This window comes from Pan paniscus, chromosome 18 (assembly GCF_029289425.2).
Source record: "Pan paniscus chromosome 18, NHGRI_mPanPan1-v2.0_pri, whole genome shotgun sequence".
NCBI classification, from domain to species: Eukaryota; Metazoa; Chordata; class Mammalia; order Primates; family Hominidae; genus Pan; species Pan paniscus.
This window is the reverse complement of record NC_073267.2, coordinates 19,626,505-19,642,013: the sequence shown is the minus strand read 5'-3', so window position 1 is coordinate 19,642,013 and position 15,509 is coordinate 19,626,505. Positions and strand designations below refer to the sequence as shown.

The 15,509-nt window shown below is 45.0% G+C and overlaps 1 protein-coding gene across 4 annotated transcripts in view; it reads left to right on the top strand.

The window, feature by feature from the left end:
- LOC129394161 (uncharacterized) overlaps positions 1-15,509 on the top strand; it is a 92,301-nt gene that overhangs the window by 66,324 nt on the left and 10,468 nt on the right. The window contains exons 6-7 of one of the 4 annotated variants that reach the window (XM_063598465.1): positions 12,551-12,674; positions 14,199-14,279. In XM_063598465.1, coding sequence (XP_063454535.1) covers positions 12,551-12,674; positions 14,199-14,279 — 205 coding nt within the window. Of the gene's footprint in view, positions 1-1,560; positions 14,280-15,509 lie in introns of those variants that run through there. The other 3 variants (XR_010110509.1, XR_010110508.1, XR_010110507.1) reach the window with 3 other exon arrangements.

Below are 15,509 nucleotides of genomic sequence, written 5' to 3'. Positions count from 1 at the left end.
TTAAAGATTTCCCCACAAAGACGAGGAACAACACAAGGATGCCTGCTTTTACCACCTCTTGTCCACATTGCACTTTAATGTTTTATTGATTGATTGATCTATTTTTTATTGATATATGAATGGATTTTTTTTCTTTTTTTATTATACTTTAAGTTCTATGACACATGTGCACGACGTGCAGGTTTGTTACATAGGTATACATGTGCTATGTTGGTTTGCTGCACCCATCAACTCGACATTTACATTAGGTATTTGTCCTAATGCTCTCCCTCCCCGCCCCCACTACCCCCAACGGGCCCCAGTGTGTGAAGTTCCCTGCCCTGTGTCCATGTGTTTTCATTGTTCAGTTCCCACCTATGAGTGAAACATGTGGTGGTTGGTTTTCTGACCTTGTGATAGTTTGCTAAGAATGATGGTTTCCAGCTGCATCCATGTCCTTGCAAAGGACATGAACTCATCCTTTTTTATGGCTGCATAGTATTCCGTGGTGTATATGTGCCACATTCTCTTAATCCAGTCTATCATTAATGGACATTTGGGTTGGCTCCAAGTCTTTGCTATTGTGAGTAGTGCCACAATAAACATATGTGTGCATGTGTCTTTATAGTATCATGATTTATAATCCTTTGGGTATATACCCAGTGAAGGTATTGCCGGGTCAAATGGTATTTCTGGTTCTAGATCCTTGAGGAATAGCCACACAGTGTGTGGCTATTGAGCAGAATGGTTGAACTAATTTACACTCCCACCAACAGTGTAAAAGCATTCCTATTTCTCCACACCCTCTCCAGCATCTGTCGTTTCCTCACTTTTTAATGATCACCGTTCGAACTGGCGTGAGATGGTATCTCATTGTGGTTTTGATTTGCATTTCTCTGATGACCAGTGATGATGAGTATTTTTTCATGTGTCTGTTGGCTGCATAAATGTCTTCTTTTGAGAAGTGTCTGTTCATATCCTTTGCCCAATTTTTGATGGGGTTGTTTGTTTTTTTCTTGTAAATTTCTTTAAGTTCTTTGTAGATTCTGAATACTAGCCCTTTGTCAGATGGGCAGATTGCAAAAGTTTTCTCCCAATCTGTAGATTGCCTGTTCAGTCTGATGATAGTTGCTGACCAGGCTGCAGCATCACAGGTTGATCTTGGACTGCTTCTCTAGCAGTGACCAAGGCTCTGTGGGCGTGGGACCTGCCAAGCCAGGAACGGGAGAGAATCTCCTGGTCTGCCAGTTGCTAAGACTGTGGGAAAAACACAGTATTTGGATGGAAGTGTACCATTCCTCCAGGTGCAGTCTGTCACGGCTTCCCTTGCCTAGGAAAGGGAAATCCCCTGAACCCTTGCACTTCCTGGGAAAGGCGACACCCTGCCCTGCTTCAGCTCACCTCTGTGGGCTGCACCCACTGTCCAACCCGTCCCAATGAGATGAACAAGGTACCTCAGTTGGAAATGCAGAAATCACCTGTCTTCTGTGTTGATCTCGCTGGGAGCTACAGACTGGAGCTGTTCTTATTTGGCTATCTTGGAAGTGACTCATCTATTTTTATTTATTTATTTTTGGAGACCGCTTCTCTCTCTGTCACCCAAGCTAGAATGCAGTGGCATGATCTCGGCTCACTGTGGCCTCTGCCTCCTGGGTTCAAGCAATTCTCCTGCCTCAGCCTCCCAAGTAGCTGGGACTACAGGTGTCGGCCACCATGCCCAGGTAATTTTTGTATTTTTAGTAGACACAGGGTTTCACCATTTTGGCCAGGCTGGTCTCGAACTCCTCACCTCAGGTGATCTGTCCACCTCAGCTTCCCAAAGTGCTGAAATTACAGGCGTGAGCCACTGTGCCTGGCTGAACATTGCCCTTTGATGTTTTAAAATGTAGGTTTTATTATTATCTACCTATGCTGAGGCCAACAAATTAGGAGACGACTGTCATTGAAAAGGTAGTTTGCAGCTGGGCGTGGTTGCTCATGCCTGTAATCCCAGCACCTTGGGAGGCCGAGGTGGGTGGATCACTTGAGGTCATGAGTTCTAGACCAGCCTGGTCAACATGGTGAAAGCCCGTCTCTAGTAAAAAATACAAAAATTAGCTGGGCGTGGTGGGGGCACCTGTAGTTCCAGGTACTTGGGAGGCTGAGGCAGGAGAATCACTTGAACACAGGAGGTAGAGGTTGCTGTGAGCCAAGAGCATGCCACTACACTCCAGCCTGGGTGACAGAGCAAGACTCCATCTCAAAAAAAAAAAAAAAAGAAGATCAACGCACAAACATCAGCCACATTTCCATAAACTAGCAATAAACAATCAGAAAGTAAAATTAAGAAAACAATTTCACTTCCAATAGAATAAAAATAAATAAATTTAACCAAGTAAGAGTAACACTAGTGCCCTGAAAACTACAAAACGTGGCTGAAAGCAATTACGAAGACCTAAATAAATAGAAAGACGACGTCACATGTTGATATGGTTTGGCTCTTTGTCCCCACCCAAATCTCATCTTGAATTGTACTCCCATGATTCCCACGGGTTGTGGAAGGGACCCAGTGGGAGATAATTGAATCATGGGGGCAGTTTTTCCCGTACTGTTCTTGTGGTAGTGAATAAGTCTGACAAGATCTGATGGTTTTATAAGGAGAAACCCCTTTCACTTGGCTCTCATTCTCTCTCTTGCCACCGCCATGTAGAAAATGCATTTCGCCTTCCACCATGATTGTGAGGCCTCCCTAGCCACGTGGAACTGTAAGACCATTAAACCGCTTTCTTTTGTAAACTCCCCAGTCTTGGGTATGTCTTTATCAGTAGCACGAAAACAGACTAATACACGTGTTTATGAATTAGAAGACTTAATATTGTTAAGATGATAATACTATCCCAAAGTGATCTATGGACTTGATATAATCCCTGTGAAAATCCCAATGTCCTTGTTTGCAGACCTGGAAAATTCAAACCTAATATTCACATGGTATTGCACCCAAGAGCCAATCTTGAAAAATGAGCAGAGTTGGAAGACTCACACTTGGTGATTTCAGAATTTACTACAAAGCCACAGTACTCAAAAGGTGTGATACTGGTATGAGGATAGGCATATAGATTAGTGGAATAGAATTGAAAGTCTGGAAATGACCCATACATCTATAGTCAATTGATTTTTTATTTTGAGACAGGATTTTGCTCTGTTGCCCTGGCTGGAGTGCAGTGGCGCAATCACAGTTCATTGTAACCACTACCTCCTGGGCTCAAGCAATCCTCCCACCTCAGCCTCCCACATAGCTAGTAGCTGGGAGTATAGGCACGTGCCACAACACCTGGCTAATGTTTTTTGTTTTTAGTAGAGATGAAGTCTCGCCATGTTGCTGAGGCTGGTCTCAAACTCCTGGGCTCAAGCATTCCTCTCACCTTGACCTCCCAAAGTGCTGGGATTACAGGCGTGACCCACTGTACCCAGTGTGGTCAGTTAGCTTTTTGTTGTTGTTTGTCCATTTGTTTGTTTTCAAGATGGAGTCTTGCTCTGTCACCCAGGCTGGAGTGCAGTGTCGAATTCTTGGCTCACTGCAACCTCCACTTCCTGGATTCAAGCAATTCTCCTGCCTCAGCCCCTCGAGTAGCTGGGACTACAGGCACCCACCACCACGCCTGGCTAAGTTTTGTATTGTTAGTACAGACGGGCTTTCACCCTGTTGGCCAGTCTGATCTTGAACTCCTGACCTCAGGTGATCCACCCACCTCGGCCTCTCAAAGTGCTGGGATTACAGGTGTGAGCCACCATGCCCAGCCAGTGAATTGGCTTTTGACAAGCGTGCCACAGCCATTCAATAGGCGAAAGAACAGTTTCCCTCTCTCTCTTTTTTTTTAAATTTCAATAGATTTTGGGGTACAAGTGGGTTTTGGTTACATAGATGAATTATATAGTGGTAAATTTTGAGATTTTAATGCACCCATCATCACCCAAGTAGTTACACATGTACCCAACATGTAGTTTTCATCCATACCCTCCTCTCATCCTCCCCCTTCTGAGACTCCAAAGTCCATTATATCACTCTGTATGCCTTTGGGTACTCATAGCTTACCTCCTACTTATAAGTGAGGACATACAATATTTGGTTTTCCATTCCTGAGTTACTTCACTTAGATTAATGGCCTCCAGCTCCATCCAAGTTGCTGAAAAAGACATATTTTTTTTCTTTTTTTTGAGATGGAGTCTTGTTCTGTCATCCAGGCTGGAGTGCAGTGGCATAATCCCGGCACACGCAACCTCCACCTCCCGGGTTCAAGCAATTCTCCTGTCTCGGCCTCCCAAGTAGCTGGGACTACAGGTGCACACCACCATGCCTGGCTAATTTTTACACTTTTAGTAGAGACAGGGTCTCGCCATGTTGGCCAGGCTGGCCTTGAACTCCTGACTTCTGGTGATCCACCCACCTTGGCCTCCCAAAGTGCTAGGATTACAGGCATGAGCCATCGTGCCGAGCCTAAAAGACATAATTTCGTAGAACAGTCTCTTCAACAAATGACCCTGGGACCATGAGATATCCACATGCAAAAAATGAAATTGGACTTTGAACTCACGCCATAATATTAACATCTAAATTATAAAAGTTAAAACTATAAAATATTTAAAAGAGAGCCTAGAGGGAAATCTTCATTATCTTTGGCTTGGCAATGGTTTCTTAAATATGACACCAAAAACACAAGTGACAACAGCAAAGGTTGAGAAACTAGACTTCATCAAAATTAAAACCTTTTATGCATCAAAGAACAGTATCGAAGGAGAGAAAAGGCAGTTCGCAGAATGAGAGAAAATATTTGCAAATCACATATTTGATAAGGCTCTACTATCCAGAATATGTAAAGAACTTTACAACTCAACAACAAAAAAAACAAAGCACCCAGTTTTTAAAAATGGGCCCCAGATTTGAAGACATTTCTCCAAAGAAGATATACAAATGGCCAACAAGCACGTGAATAGATGCTCAACGTCATTCGTTATTAGGGAAATGCAAATAAAAACCACAAAGAGATGCCACTTCACACACAATAGAATGGTTATAATTTTTAAAAATGGAAAATTACAGCCAGGCGCCATGGCTCACGAGGTCAGGAGTTCAAGACAAGCCTGGCCAAGATGGTGAAACCCCATCTCTACTACAAATACAAAAAAATCATCCAGGCACAGTGGCAGGCCCCTGTAATCCCAGCTACTCAGGAGGCTGAGGCAGGAGAATCGCTTGAACCCGGGGGGCAGAGGTTGCAATGAGCCGAGATCACGCCACTGCACTCCAGCCTGGGCGACAGAGTGAGACTCTGTGTCAAAAAAAAAAAAAAAAAAGGAAAATTACAAGCCTGATGGGGATATGGAGAAACTGGAAGCCTTGTACATTGCTGCTAGGAATGTAAAATGGTACAGCCTCTATGGAAAACAGTTTGGCAGTTCCTCAAAAAGTTGAACATAGAATTACAATATGACCCAGCAATTTAATGCCTGGGTGTATACTAGTATACAGGTGTTCAAACATTAACTGGCACACAAATGCTCATAGCAGCACTATTCGTAACGGTCCATAAAGTGGAAACAAATCAAATGCCCATCAATTAACGACTGGATAAATAATATTTAGTTTATCTATGCAATGGAATATCATTCAGACATGAAAAGGAAGAAAATACTGATGCATGCTACACCTGGGATGAACCTTGAAAACATCATGCTACAAAAAAGAACCCCAGTCAGGCGCAGTGGCTCATACCGGTAATCCTAGCACTTTGGGAGGCCGAGTTGGGCAGATTGCTTGAGCTCAGGAGTTCCAGACCAGCCCAGGCACCATGGCAACAGCACGTTTCCACAAAAAAATACAAAAATTAGCCAGGGGTGCTGGTGCACACCTGTAGTCCCAGCTACTTGGGAGGCTGAGGTGGCAGGATCTCTTCAACCTGGGAGGTCAAGGCTGTAGTGAGCCATGATATGAAAGAAAAGAGGAAAGAAAAAAAGAAAGGAAGAAAGAAAAGAAAGTAGAAAGAAAGAAAGAAAAAGAAAGAAAGAAAGAAAGAAAGAGAGGAAGGAAACAGACACAGACACAAAAGACCACATATTGTATGAATATATTTATATGTGATGAAACACACGAAATAGGCAAAGCCGGAGAGACAGGAAGTAGATTGTGGTTCTCAGGGCCTAGGAGGAGGGGCGGAATGGAGAATGTTTGCTTAATGGTTATGGTTTTTTGTTTTTTGTTTTGCTTTTTGTTTTTTTCTTTTGTTTTGCTGTGGTAAAAATGTTCTAGATAGTGATGATAGCTGTGGAACATTGTGAATGTGACAAAAAACAGTGAACTATTCACTTTAAATGGTGATTTTTTTTTTTTTTGAGACAGGGTATCACTCTGTCACCCACGCTGAAGTATAGTGGAATGATCATAGCGCACTTCAGCCTCCTGGGCCCAAGTGATCCTCCTGCCTCAGCCTCCCTAGTGGCTGGAACTACAGGCACACACCACCATGCCTGGCCCCAAAGGGTGATTTTTAAAAACGTTTTGTGAATCTTACCTCAAAAAAAGAAAGAAGGCCGGGCGCGGTGGCTCACGCCTGTAATCCCAACACTTTCGGAGGCCGAGGTAGGCGGATCGCCTAAGGTCAGGGGTTCAAGACCAGCCTGGCCAAAATGGTAAAACCCCATCTCTACTAAAAAATACAAAAATCAGCCAGGCGTGGTGATGGGTGCCTGTAATCCCAGCTACTTAGGAGGCTGAGGCAGGAAGAATTGCTTGAACCCAGAGGCGGAGGTCGCAGTGAGCCAAGATCGTGCCACTGCACTCCAGCCTGAACAACAAAGCTAGACCCTGTCTCAGAAAAAAGAAAAAAAAAAGAAGGAAGGAAAGAAAAAAGAAAGAGAGAGAAAGAAAGAAAGAAAGAAAGAAAGAAAGAAAGAAAGAAAGAAAAAAAGAAAAAAGAAAGAAAAGAAAGGAAATGTAACTCAAATCAGGCTAATGAGATAACGAGGAAAGTTTTGTTAAATGTTTCTGAGGAAGTTCTTCCTGGCGCTCTGGCAGAGATCCTGGAATTCGTTCTATTTTCTCCTCTGAACATTGTAATCCTTGAATATAAGGCCTCAAACAGTGGTGATCATCCCACCAACCCTTAAAAAAATGGTGCCTGTCTGTGGTCCTCACGAAATGGGCATTTGCCCAAAATTGTGCCCTGTGCTATGGAAGTGCCGAGTAGATGATTGGGGGCTGACATTCAGCCCGTATGTGTGGTTGTATCTTCCCGAAAAAGGAGATTTTTTTGGTTTCTTTTTAAGGAAATTGTCTGCTGCCCAGAGGAATCTCTCTCTCTCTCTCATCCATCTGTCCGTTCATCCGTCCATGGCCCATCCATCTGACCATCTATCCTTCCACCCATCACCCATCCACTTGTCAATCTATTCATTCATTCATTCATTCAGTTGTCCATCCATTCATCCACCACCCATCCATCCATTCATCCACCTGTCCATCCATCCATCCTTCCATCACCCATTCAACTCATCCATCTATCAATTCATTCATCTGTCCATCCATCCATCCACCCATCCATCTCTTTATTCCTCATTCATTCAATACTAGAATATTCAAAGTCCCATGTCAGGTTTTTTGTTTTTTGTTTTTTAAGACAGGTTGGCTCTGTTGCCCAGGCTGGGGTGCAGTGGTCCCATCTTGGCTCACTACAACCTCTGCCTTCTGGGATCCACCTCAGCCTCTCGAGTAGCTGTGACTACAGGCATGCACAATCATGCCCAGCTAATTTTTGTATTTTTTGTAGAGACGAGGTCTTGTTATGTTGCCCAGGCTGATCTCAAACTCCTGGGCTCAAGAGACCTACCCACCTTGGTCTCCCAAAGTGCTGGGACTACAGGCGTGAGCCACCACATCAACTGGAATACCTTTTTCTAATTTGGTTAAGATGACCATATATTACAAGTGGCCAGCCTGGGGTAAGCCATGAGAATATAAAGAAAGATAGCCACAGTCACAGGCATAAGTCAACCCTTAAACCTGCCAAACTGACCAGGCATGGTGGCCAATGCCTGTAATCCCAGAACTTTAGGAGGCCAGGTGCTGGATCACTTGAGGCCAGGAGTTCAAGACCAGCCTGGGCAACATGGTGAAACCTGGTCTCTACTAAAAATACAAAACTTAGCCAGGCAGGTAGTCACAGCTACTCAGGAGGCTGAGATGGGAGGGTGTCTTGAACCCACAGGTGGAGGTTGCAGTGACCCAAGAGATCACGCCACTGCACTCCAGCCTGGGCAACAGAGCTAGACCTTGTCTCAATAAATAAATAAACCTGTCAAACATCTAGACTTCTGGTTATGTTTAAGATTAATCTTTTTTTTGGCCAGGCATGGTGACTCATGCCTGTAGTCCCAGCGCTTTGGGAGGCCAAGGTGGGTGGATCACTTCAGGTCAGGAGTTCGAGACCAGCCTGGCCAACATAGTGAAACCCCCTCTGTAAAAAAATACAAAAATTAGCCAGGTGTGGTGGCGCGTGCCCATAGTCCTAGCTACTCAGGAGGCTGAGAATCGCTTGAACCCAGGAGGCAAAAGATGCAGTGAGCCAAGATCGTGCTACTGCACTCCAGCCTGTGCAACAGAGAGTGACTTCATCTTAAAAAAAGAAAAAGAAAAAAAATAGGCTAGGCACGGTGGCTTACGCCTGTAATCCCAGCACTTTGGGAGGCCAAGGCGGGCAGATCACAAGATCAGAAGTTCGAGACCAGCCTGGCCAACATGGTGAAACCCTGTCTCTACTAAAAATACAAAAATTAGCTAGGTGTGGTGGCACATGCCTCTAGTCCCAGCTACTCAGGAGCCTGAAGCAGGAGAATCGCTTGAACCTGGGAGGCGGAGGTGGCAGTGAGCCAAGACCATGCCATTGAACTCCAGCCTGGGTCACAGAGTGAGACTCCGCCTCAAAAAAAAAAGAAACAGGAAAAGAAAAGAAATTGATATTTTAAAACCAGTAAGAGAGTTTGATTTGCAACCAAAAAAAAAAAAAAAATTTAACCAATAGGAGGTTATTTTGTTTTAAGAGCAGAAAAAATAGGATGAAAATAAATCAGATAGGTAGCTACCTATTTGACACATTCCTCCAGCTTACCCTGAATAAACCTGCCCAAGTATGTCCACTATCCATCCATCCCCTGAAAGGGACTGAGGAAGATCTATTATCTAGACAAATTCTTCTGGGACATAATATTTGGACATTTTAAACTTCCCCATAATCTGTCATGCATTTTCTGTTTGATTCATCATTGATCGACAAGCCAATTACTGTTCTTACCTATCATTTTATATTCAGGGACATTTAGTTCTTTTTTTCTTTCTTTTTTTTTTTTTTTTTTTTTTTTTTTTTGGTGAGACGAAGTGTCAATCTGTCACCCAGGCTGGAGTGCAGTGGCGCGATCTCGGCTCACTGCAACCTCCACCTCCCAAGTTCTCATAAATGTTTTCTAGAGTTTTTTGGAACCCCAAATTTAATATGACATTCAGACCAAGATGCAATAAACAAACATTTATTGATCACAAAAAAAAGAGAGAAGGCTAGGTGCAGTGGCTCACACCTGTAATCCCAGCACTTTGGGAGGCCGAGGTAGGTGGATCACTTGATCTGCCACAAGTTTGGGGCCAGAAGTTTGGGACCAGCCTGGGCAACATGGCAAAAACCAGTCTCTACTAAAAATACAAAAAGTTAGCTTGGAGTGGTGGTGTGTGCCTGTAATCCCAGCTACTCAGGAGGCTGAGGCTGGAGGATCACTTGAGCCTTGGAGGTGGAGGTTGCGGTGAGCCAAGATTGCACCACTGCGCTCCAGCCTGGGTGACAGATCGAGACTCTGTCTCAAAAAAATAAGAAATGAAAGAGAGAGAGAGGGAAGAGAGGCCAGATGAAGTGCTGGAGGCTTCTGAAGTGGTACGTAAGAACCAGGAATGGAGAATGTGTAGTTAGGGACAGGAAGAGAAAAATCCTAACCATAGTGTCTTTATTTATTTATTTGTTTGTTTGTTTTTTGAGATGGAGTCTCACTCTGTTGCCCAGGCTGGAGTGCAGTGGCACAATCATGGCTCACTGCAACCTCTGCCTCCCAGGTTCAAGCCATCCTCCTGCCTCAGACCCTCTAGTAGCTGGGATTACAGGCACGTGCCACCATGCCCGGCTATTTTCTGTATTTTTAGTAGAGATGGAGTTTCGCCATTTTGGCCAAGGTGGTCTCAAACTCCTGACCTCGGGTGATCCACCCGCCTCGGCCTCCCAAAGTGCTGGGATTACAGGCATGAGCCACTGCGCCCACCGATGGTGCCTTTAAACAGTACTCTTGATTCCAGGTGACAGAAATTCAAATTAGCCTAAACCATCATGTATTGGCCCATGAATCTAAAATGTCCAGTGGCAGAGCTGGCTTTGGTCATAGTCCAGGAGCTCAATGGTCTGTGTCACTTCGTTCTACTTTCTCTTTGTTGGTGTCATTTCAACAGGTTATTCTCTGGCAGAGGCAAAGGTGACACCCAACACTCCTGCCTCTATCCTACCTAGCAACCCCAAGGCAATACACTCTGTCTTGTCCAATAGCTGCAGCAGATGTCTTGGGTTTGAGCCTCATTGGCCCTTCTGAGTGTCACATGACCACACCCGAACCAATCAGTGAGACTGGCGAGGCTGGGTGAACTGTCTTGAATGGCTAGCGTGGGTCTTAACACCCACCCCTGCAGCCAGCCCCACTGAGAGGGCTGAGGGCGGGTGAGTCAATGGTTCCCCAAAGGGAATTTAGGGTACTGTTTCTGAAAAAATGGACAATGAAGGCTGAGTGGAAACAGCAGTCATGGAAAGCACACAACAGACAAGTGCCTTTCTCTCTGCCTCTGCCACTCAAGGCCGCCTTAAGTTCCTCCAGTGTGCTAATTGTTCCCCCGGGTCTTTTGAACATGTTGTTCTGTGTTTTTTGAATGCTCTTCCATATCTGTGCCTAAGTAACACCTGCTTATCCTTCAGCTGTCAGCCCCAACATCATCTTCTCAGGGAAGCTGTAGCACTTGTATTTTCCAAAAGTGGCCACAATTATTCATTCATGAGTAGATGCTCAATAATATCTTTTGAATGAACGCATGCATGAATAAAAGGTTAAAATGTAAACAAAGTGATCTTACACTCTTATTGAGAAGGGTGGCCTGTGTTCCCTTCCGTTGAATCCAGATGAGCTTGAGGCTACTGTGGAACTGACATGGTGTGACTTTTTTTTTTTTTTTTTTTTTTTGAGATGGAGTTTCACTCTTGTCACCCAGGCTGGAATGCAACGACGCAATCTCGGCTCACTGCAACCTCCACTTCCCGGGTTCAAGCGATTTTCCTGCCTCAGCCTCCCAAGTAGCTGGGATTACAGGCGCATGCCACTACACCCAGCTAATTTTTGTATTTTTAGTAGAGACGGGGTTTCACCATGTTGGCCAGGCTGGTCTCTAACTCCAGACCTCAGGTGATCCATCCGCCTCAGCCTCCCAAGGTGCTGTGATTATAGGTTTGAGCCACTGCACCTGGCCAATAATATCTTTTGAATGAATGAATGCATTAATGAAAGGTTAAAACGCAAACAAGGTGACTTTGACACTCCTATTGTGAAGGGTGGTCTGTGTTCCCTTCCCTTGAATCCAGACGAGCTTGAGGCTACTGTGGAAGTGACATGGTGTGACTTCTGTAACTGGTCATAAAAGGTGAAAACCTGGCCGGACATCGTGGCTCACACCTGTAATCTCAGCATTTTGGAAAGATGAGGCAGGAGGATCACTTGAGACCAGGAGTTCAAGACCATGGAGGAGTGGAGTGGACTGGGCTGTGACCTGCCAAGGGCAACAAGCAAGACCCTGTCTCGCTCTCTTTTTTTTTTTTTTTTTTTTAATAAAGATGCCAGCCTGGCCAACATGGCAAACCTAGCCTCTACTGAAAATACGATAATTAGCCAGGCGTGGTGGCGCTCACTTGTAGTCCCAGCTACTCAGGAGGCTGAGGCACAAGAATCACTTGAACCCAGGAGGTGGAGGTGGCAGTGAGCCAAGATCATGCCACTGCACACCAGCCTGGGTGACAGTGAGACTTTGTCTCAATTGAAAAAAAAAAAAAAAGATATGAAAAGCTCCCACTTGGCTCTCTTAGGATGCTCCATCTTGGAACCCAACCACCATGCCATAAGGAAGCTCAAGCAGCCCCTGGAGGGGGCCCCCATAGAGAAGAACCGGGATCCCTGCCCACAGCCCTGGCTGAGTTCCCACCTGACAGCAAATACCAAATTGCCAGCCATGTGACTGAGCCATCCACAAAGTGGACCCACAAAGTGGGTCTTCCAGAATCTTGATAACATTGTACTCAGTGACAGAAGCCAGACACAATAGGCCATGTAGTGTATATTCCATTTGAAGTGTCTAGAACAGACAGATCTATAAAGACAGAAGATAGATGAGTGTTTCCAGGGACTAGGGGAAGAGGGAATAGAAGAGACTGCTAATGGTATATGTTCTGTTGTTGTTGTTCTTGTCGTTGTTGTTTAGAAACAGGGTCTCATTCTGTCACCCAGGCTGGAGTGCAATGGTGCGTTCATAGCTCACTGCAGCCTGGAACTCTTGGGCTCAATTGATCCCCCTGCCTCAGCCTCCCGAGTAGCTGGGACCACAGGTGTGCGCCACCACATCCAGATAAGTATAGGATTTCTTTTTAGGGAAAAGGAAATATCGTGGAATTAGATAGCAATAGTTGTACAATCCTGTGAATATACTAAAAAACATGGAATTGTATGGTTTCACATGGTGAAATTTATGGCATGTGAATTATATCTCAGAGACAACCAAAAAAAAAGTGGGTCCTCCGGCCCCTGTCAAGCTGCCCCATGTTGAGCATGGCATGTGGAACACAGACTTGCTGTCCAGGCCACATCCTGCCCAAATTGCAGATTTGTGGGTGAAATCAATGATTGTTGTTATTTTAAGCCACTAAGTTTTAGGACAGTTTGTTGCATAGAAACACATGCTGTCCAACCTGGCTAACTTTGTGAAACCTCATCTCTACTAAAAACACAAAAATTAGCCAGGTGTGGTGGCACACACCTGTAATCCCAGCTGCTTGGGAGGCTGAGGCATGAGAATCGCTTGAACCTGGGAGGCAGAAGTTGCAGTGAGCCGAGATGGTTCCACTGCACTCCACTAAAAATGCAAAAATTAGCCAGGTGTGTTGGCACATGCCTGTAACCTCAGCTACTTGGGAGGCTGAGGCATGAGAATTGCTTGAACCTGGGAGGTGGAAGTTGCAGTGAGATGAGACGGTGCCACTGCACTCCAACCTGGGCAACAGAGCAAGACGCCATCTCAAAAAAAAAAAAAAAAAAAAAAAAAAGGAAAGAAAAAAGAAAAAGAAAGAAAGAAACACATGCTGATATGGAAGCCTTCCATAACCACCAACCTAGGCTAGGTTATGGCCCCTGTCTGTCTCAGAATCTCTGCATTTTTCATTATAGTATTTATCTGAGTTTGTAAATAAGTATTTGATGAATTGCTGCCCTTTCTCTTGGCCAGTGAGCTCTGTGTGAATAGGGACCATGTTTACTTTTTCGAGACAAAGTCTTGCTCTGTTGCACAGGCTAGAGTGCAGTGGTGTGATCTCAGCTCACTGCAACCTCCACTTCCTGGGTTCAAGCGATTCTCCTGCCTCAGCCTCCCAAGTTGCTAGGATTACAGGCATGTGCCACCACCATGCCCAGATAATTTTTGTATTGTTACTAGAGACGGGTTTTGTCATGTTGGCCAGGCTGGTCTCGAACTCCTGACCTCAAGCAATCCACCCACCTTTACCTCCGAAAGTGCTGAGATTACAGGCATGAGCCACCTCACCCAGCCAGGATCCTGTTTATTATATTTACTCTAGTATCCTTAGTGCCTGGTACATAGTAGATGCTCAATAATATCTTTCGAATGAATGAATTCGTGAATGAAAGGTTAAAATGCAAAGAGATTTAGGGTCCAAGTGGAGGGTTCCTAGGGTCTTCCTAGTTGAGTAGGAGACAGAGTGACCAAAGAGCAGGTGGAAGATGGAGGTGAGGTAGAGGATTTGCGGAGAATGGAGAACATCTGGGAAGGGGAGAGGAAGGATGAGGAATTTGACAAGAGAAAACTGGAGCATAAATATGTTCTTACACACCTAATCCAGGCCGTCTGGTGTCGAGGCGACAAGAATGGAGACCATGGAGGAGTGGAGTGGACTGGGCTGTGACCTGCCAAGGGGGGAATGGTGAGGAAATAGCCACTTTTGTGTGTGTGTGTGTGTGTGTGTGTGTGTGACAGGGTCTAGCTTTGTCCCCCAGGCTGGAGTGTAGTGGCATGATCTCGGCTCACAGCAACCTTAGTCTCCTGGGCTCAAGTGATCCTCCCACCTCAGCCTCCCAAGTAGCTGGAACTACAGGTGGGTATCACCATGGTCAGCTAATTTTTGTAATTTTTGTACAGATGGGGTTTCGCCATGTTGCCCAGGGTGGTCTTGAACTCCTGAGCTCAGGTGACCTGCCCGCCTCAGCCTCTCAGAGTGCTCAGATTACAAGCATGAGCCACTACGCCCAGCCCACTTGTCGAGTGCCTATTATGTCCTAGGCACTGTGCTAAGTTGTTGCATGCATTAGTTCATTTTATTTATTTATTTATTTATTTAATTTTATTTAACTTTTTAAAATTTTATTTATTTATTTAACTTAACTAAGTGCTCTTCATGCATTAGTTCATTTTATTTATTTATTTATTTAATTTTTTTGAGACAGAGTTTCACTCCTGTTTCCCAGGCTGGAGTGCAATGGCGCCATCTTGGCTCACTTCAACCTCCCAGGTTCAAGTGATTCTCCTGCCTCAGCCTCCCAAGTAGCTGGGATTACAGGCACCCACCACCACACCTGGCTAATTTTTGTATTTTTAGTAGAGATTTAGTAGAGTAAAGTGCTGGGATTACAGGCGTGAGCCACTGCGCCTGGCCCATCTTATTATTATTATTATTATCATTATTATTATTATTATTAGTTTTTGAGATGGAGTCTAGCTCTGTCACTCAGGCTGGAGTGCAGTGGCACAATCTCAGCTCACTGCAACCTCCACCTCCTGGGTTCAAGCGATTCTCTTGCCCCAGACTCCCGAGTAGCTGGGACTACAGGTGCAAGCCACCACACCCGGCTAATTTTTGTATTTTTAGTAGAGACGGGCTTTCGCCATGTTGGCCAGGCTGATCTCGAACTCCTGACCTCAGGTAATCCACCCGCCTCGGCCTCCGAAAGTACTGGGATTACAGATGTGAGCCACCGCACCTGGCCCATTAGTTCATTTTAGCCACGATAATATCCCAGGAGTTAGGTACTATTATGGCCTCCTTTTAATAGCTGTAGAAATGGAGGCTCAAGGACGTGTGTGGTGGCTCACACCTGTAATCCCAGCACTTTGGGAGGCCGAGACAGGAGGATCACTTGAGGTCAGGAGTTCGAAA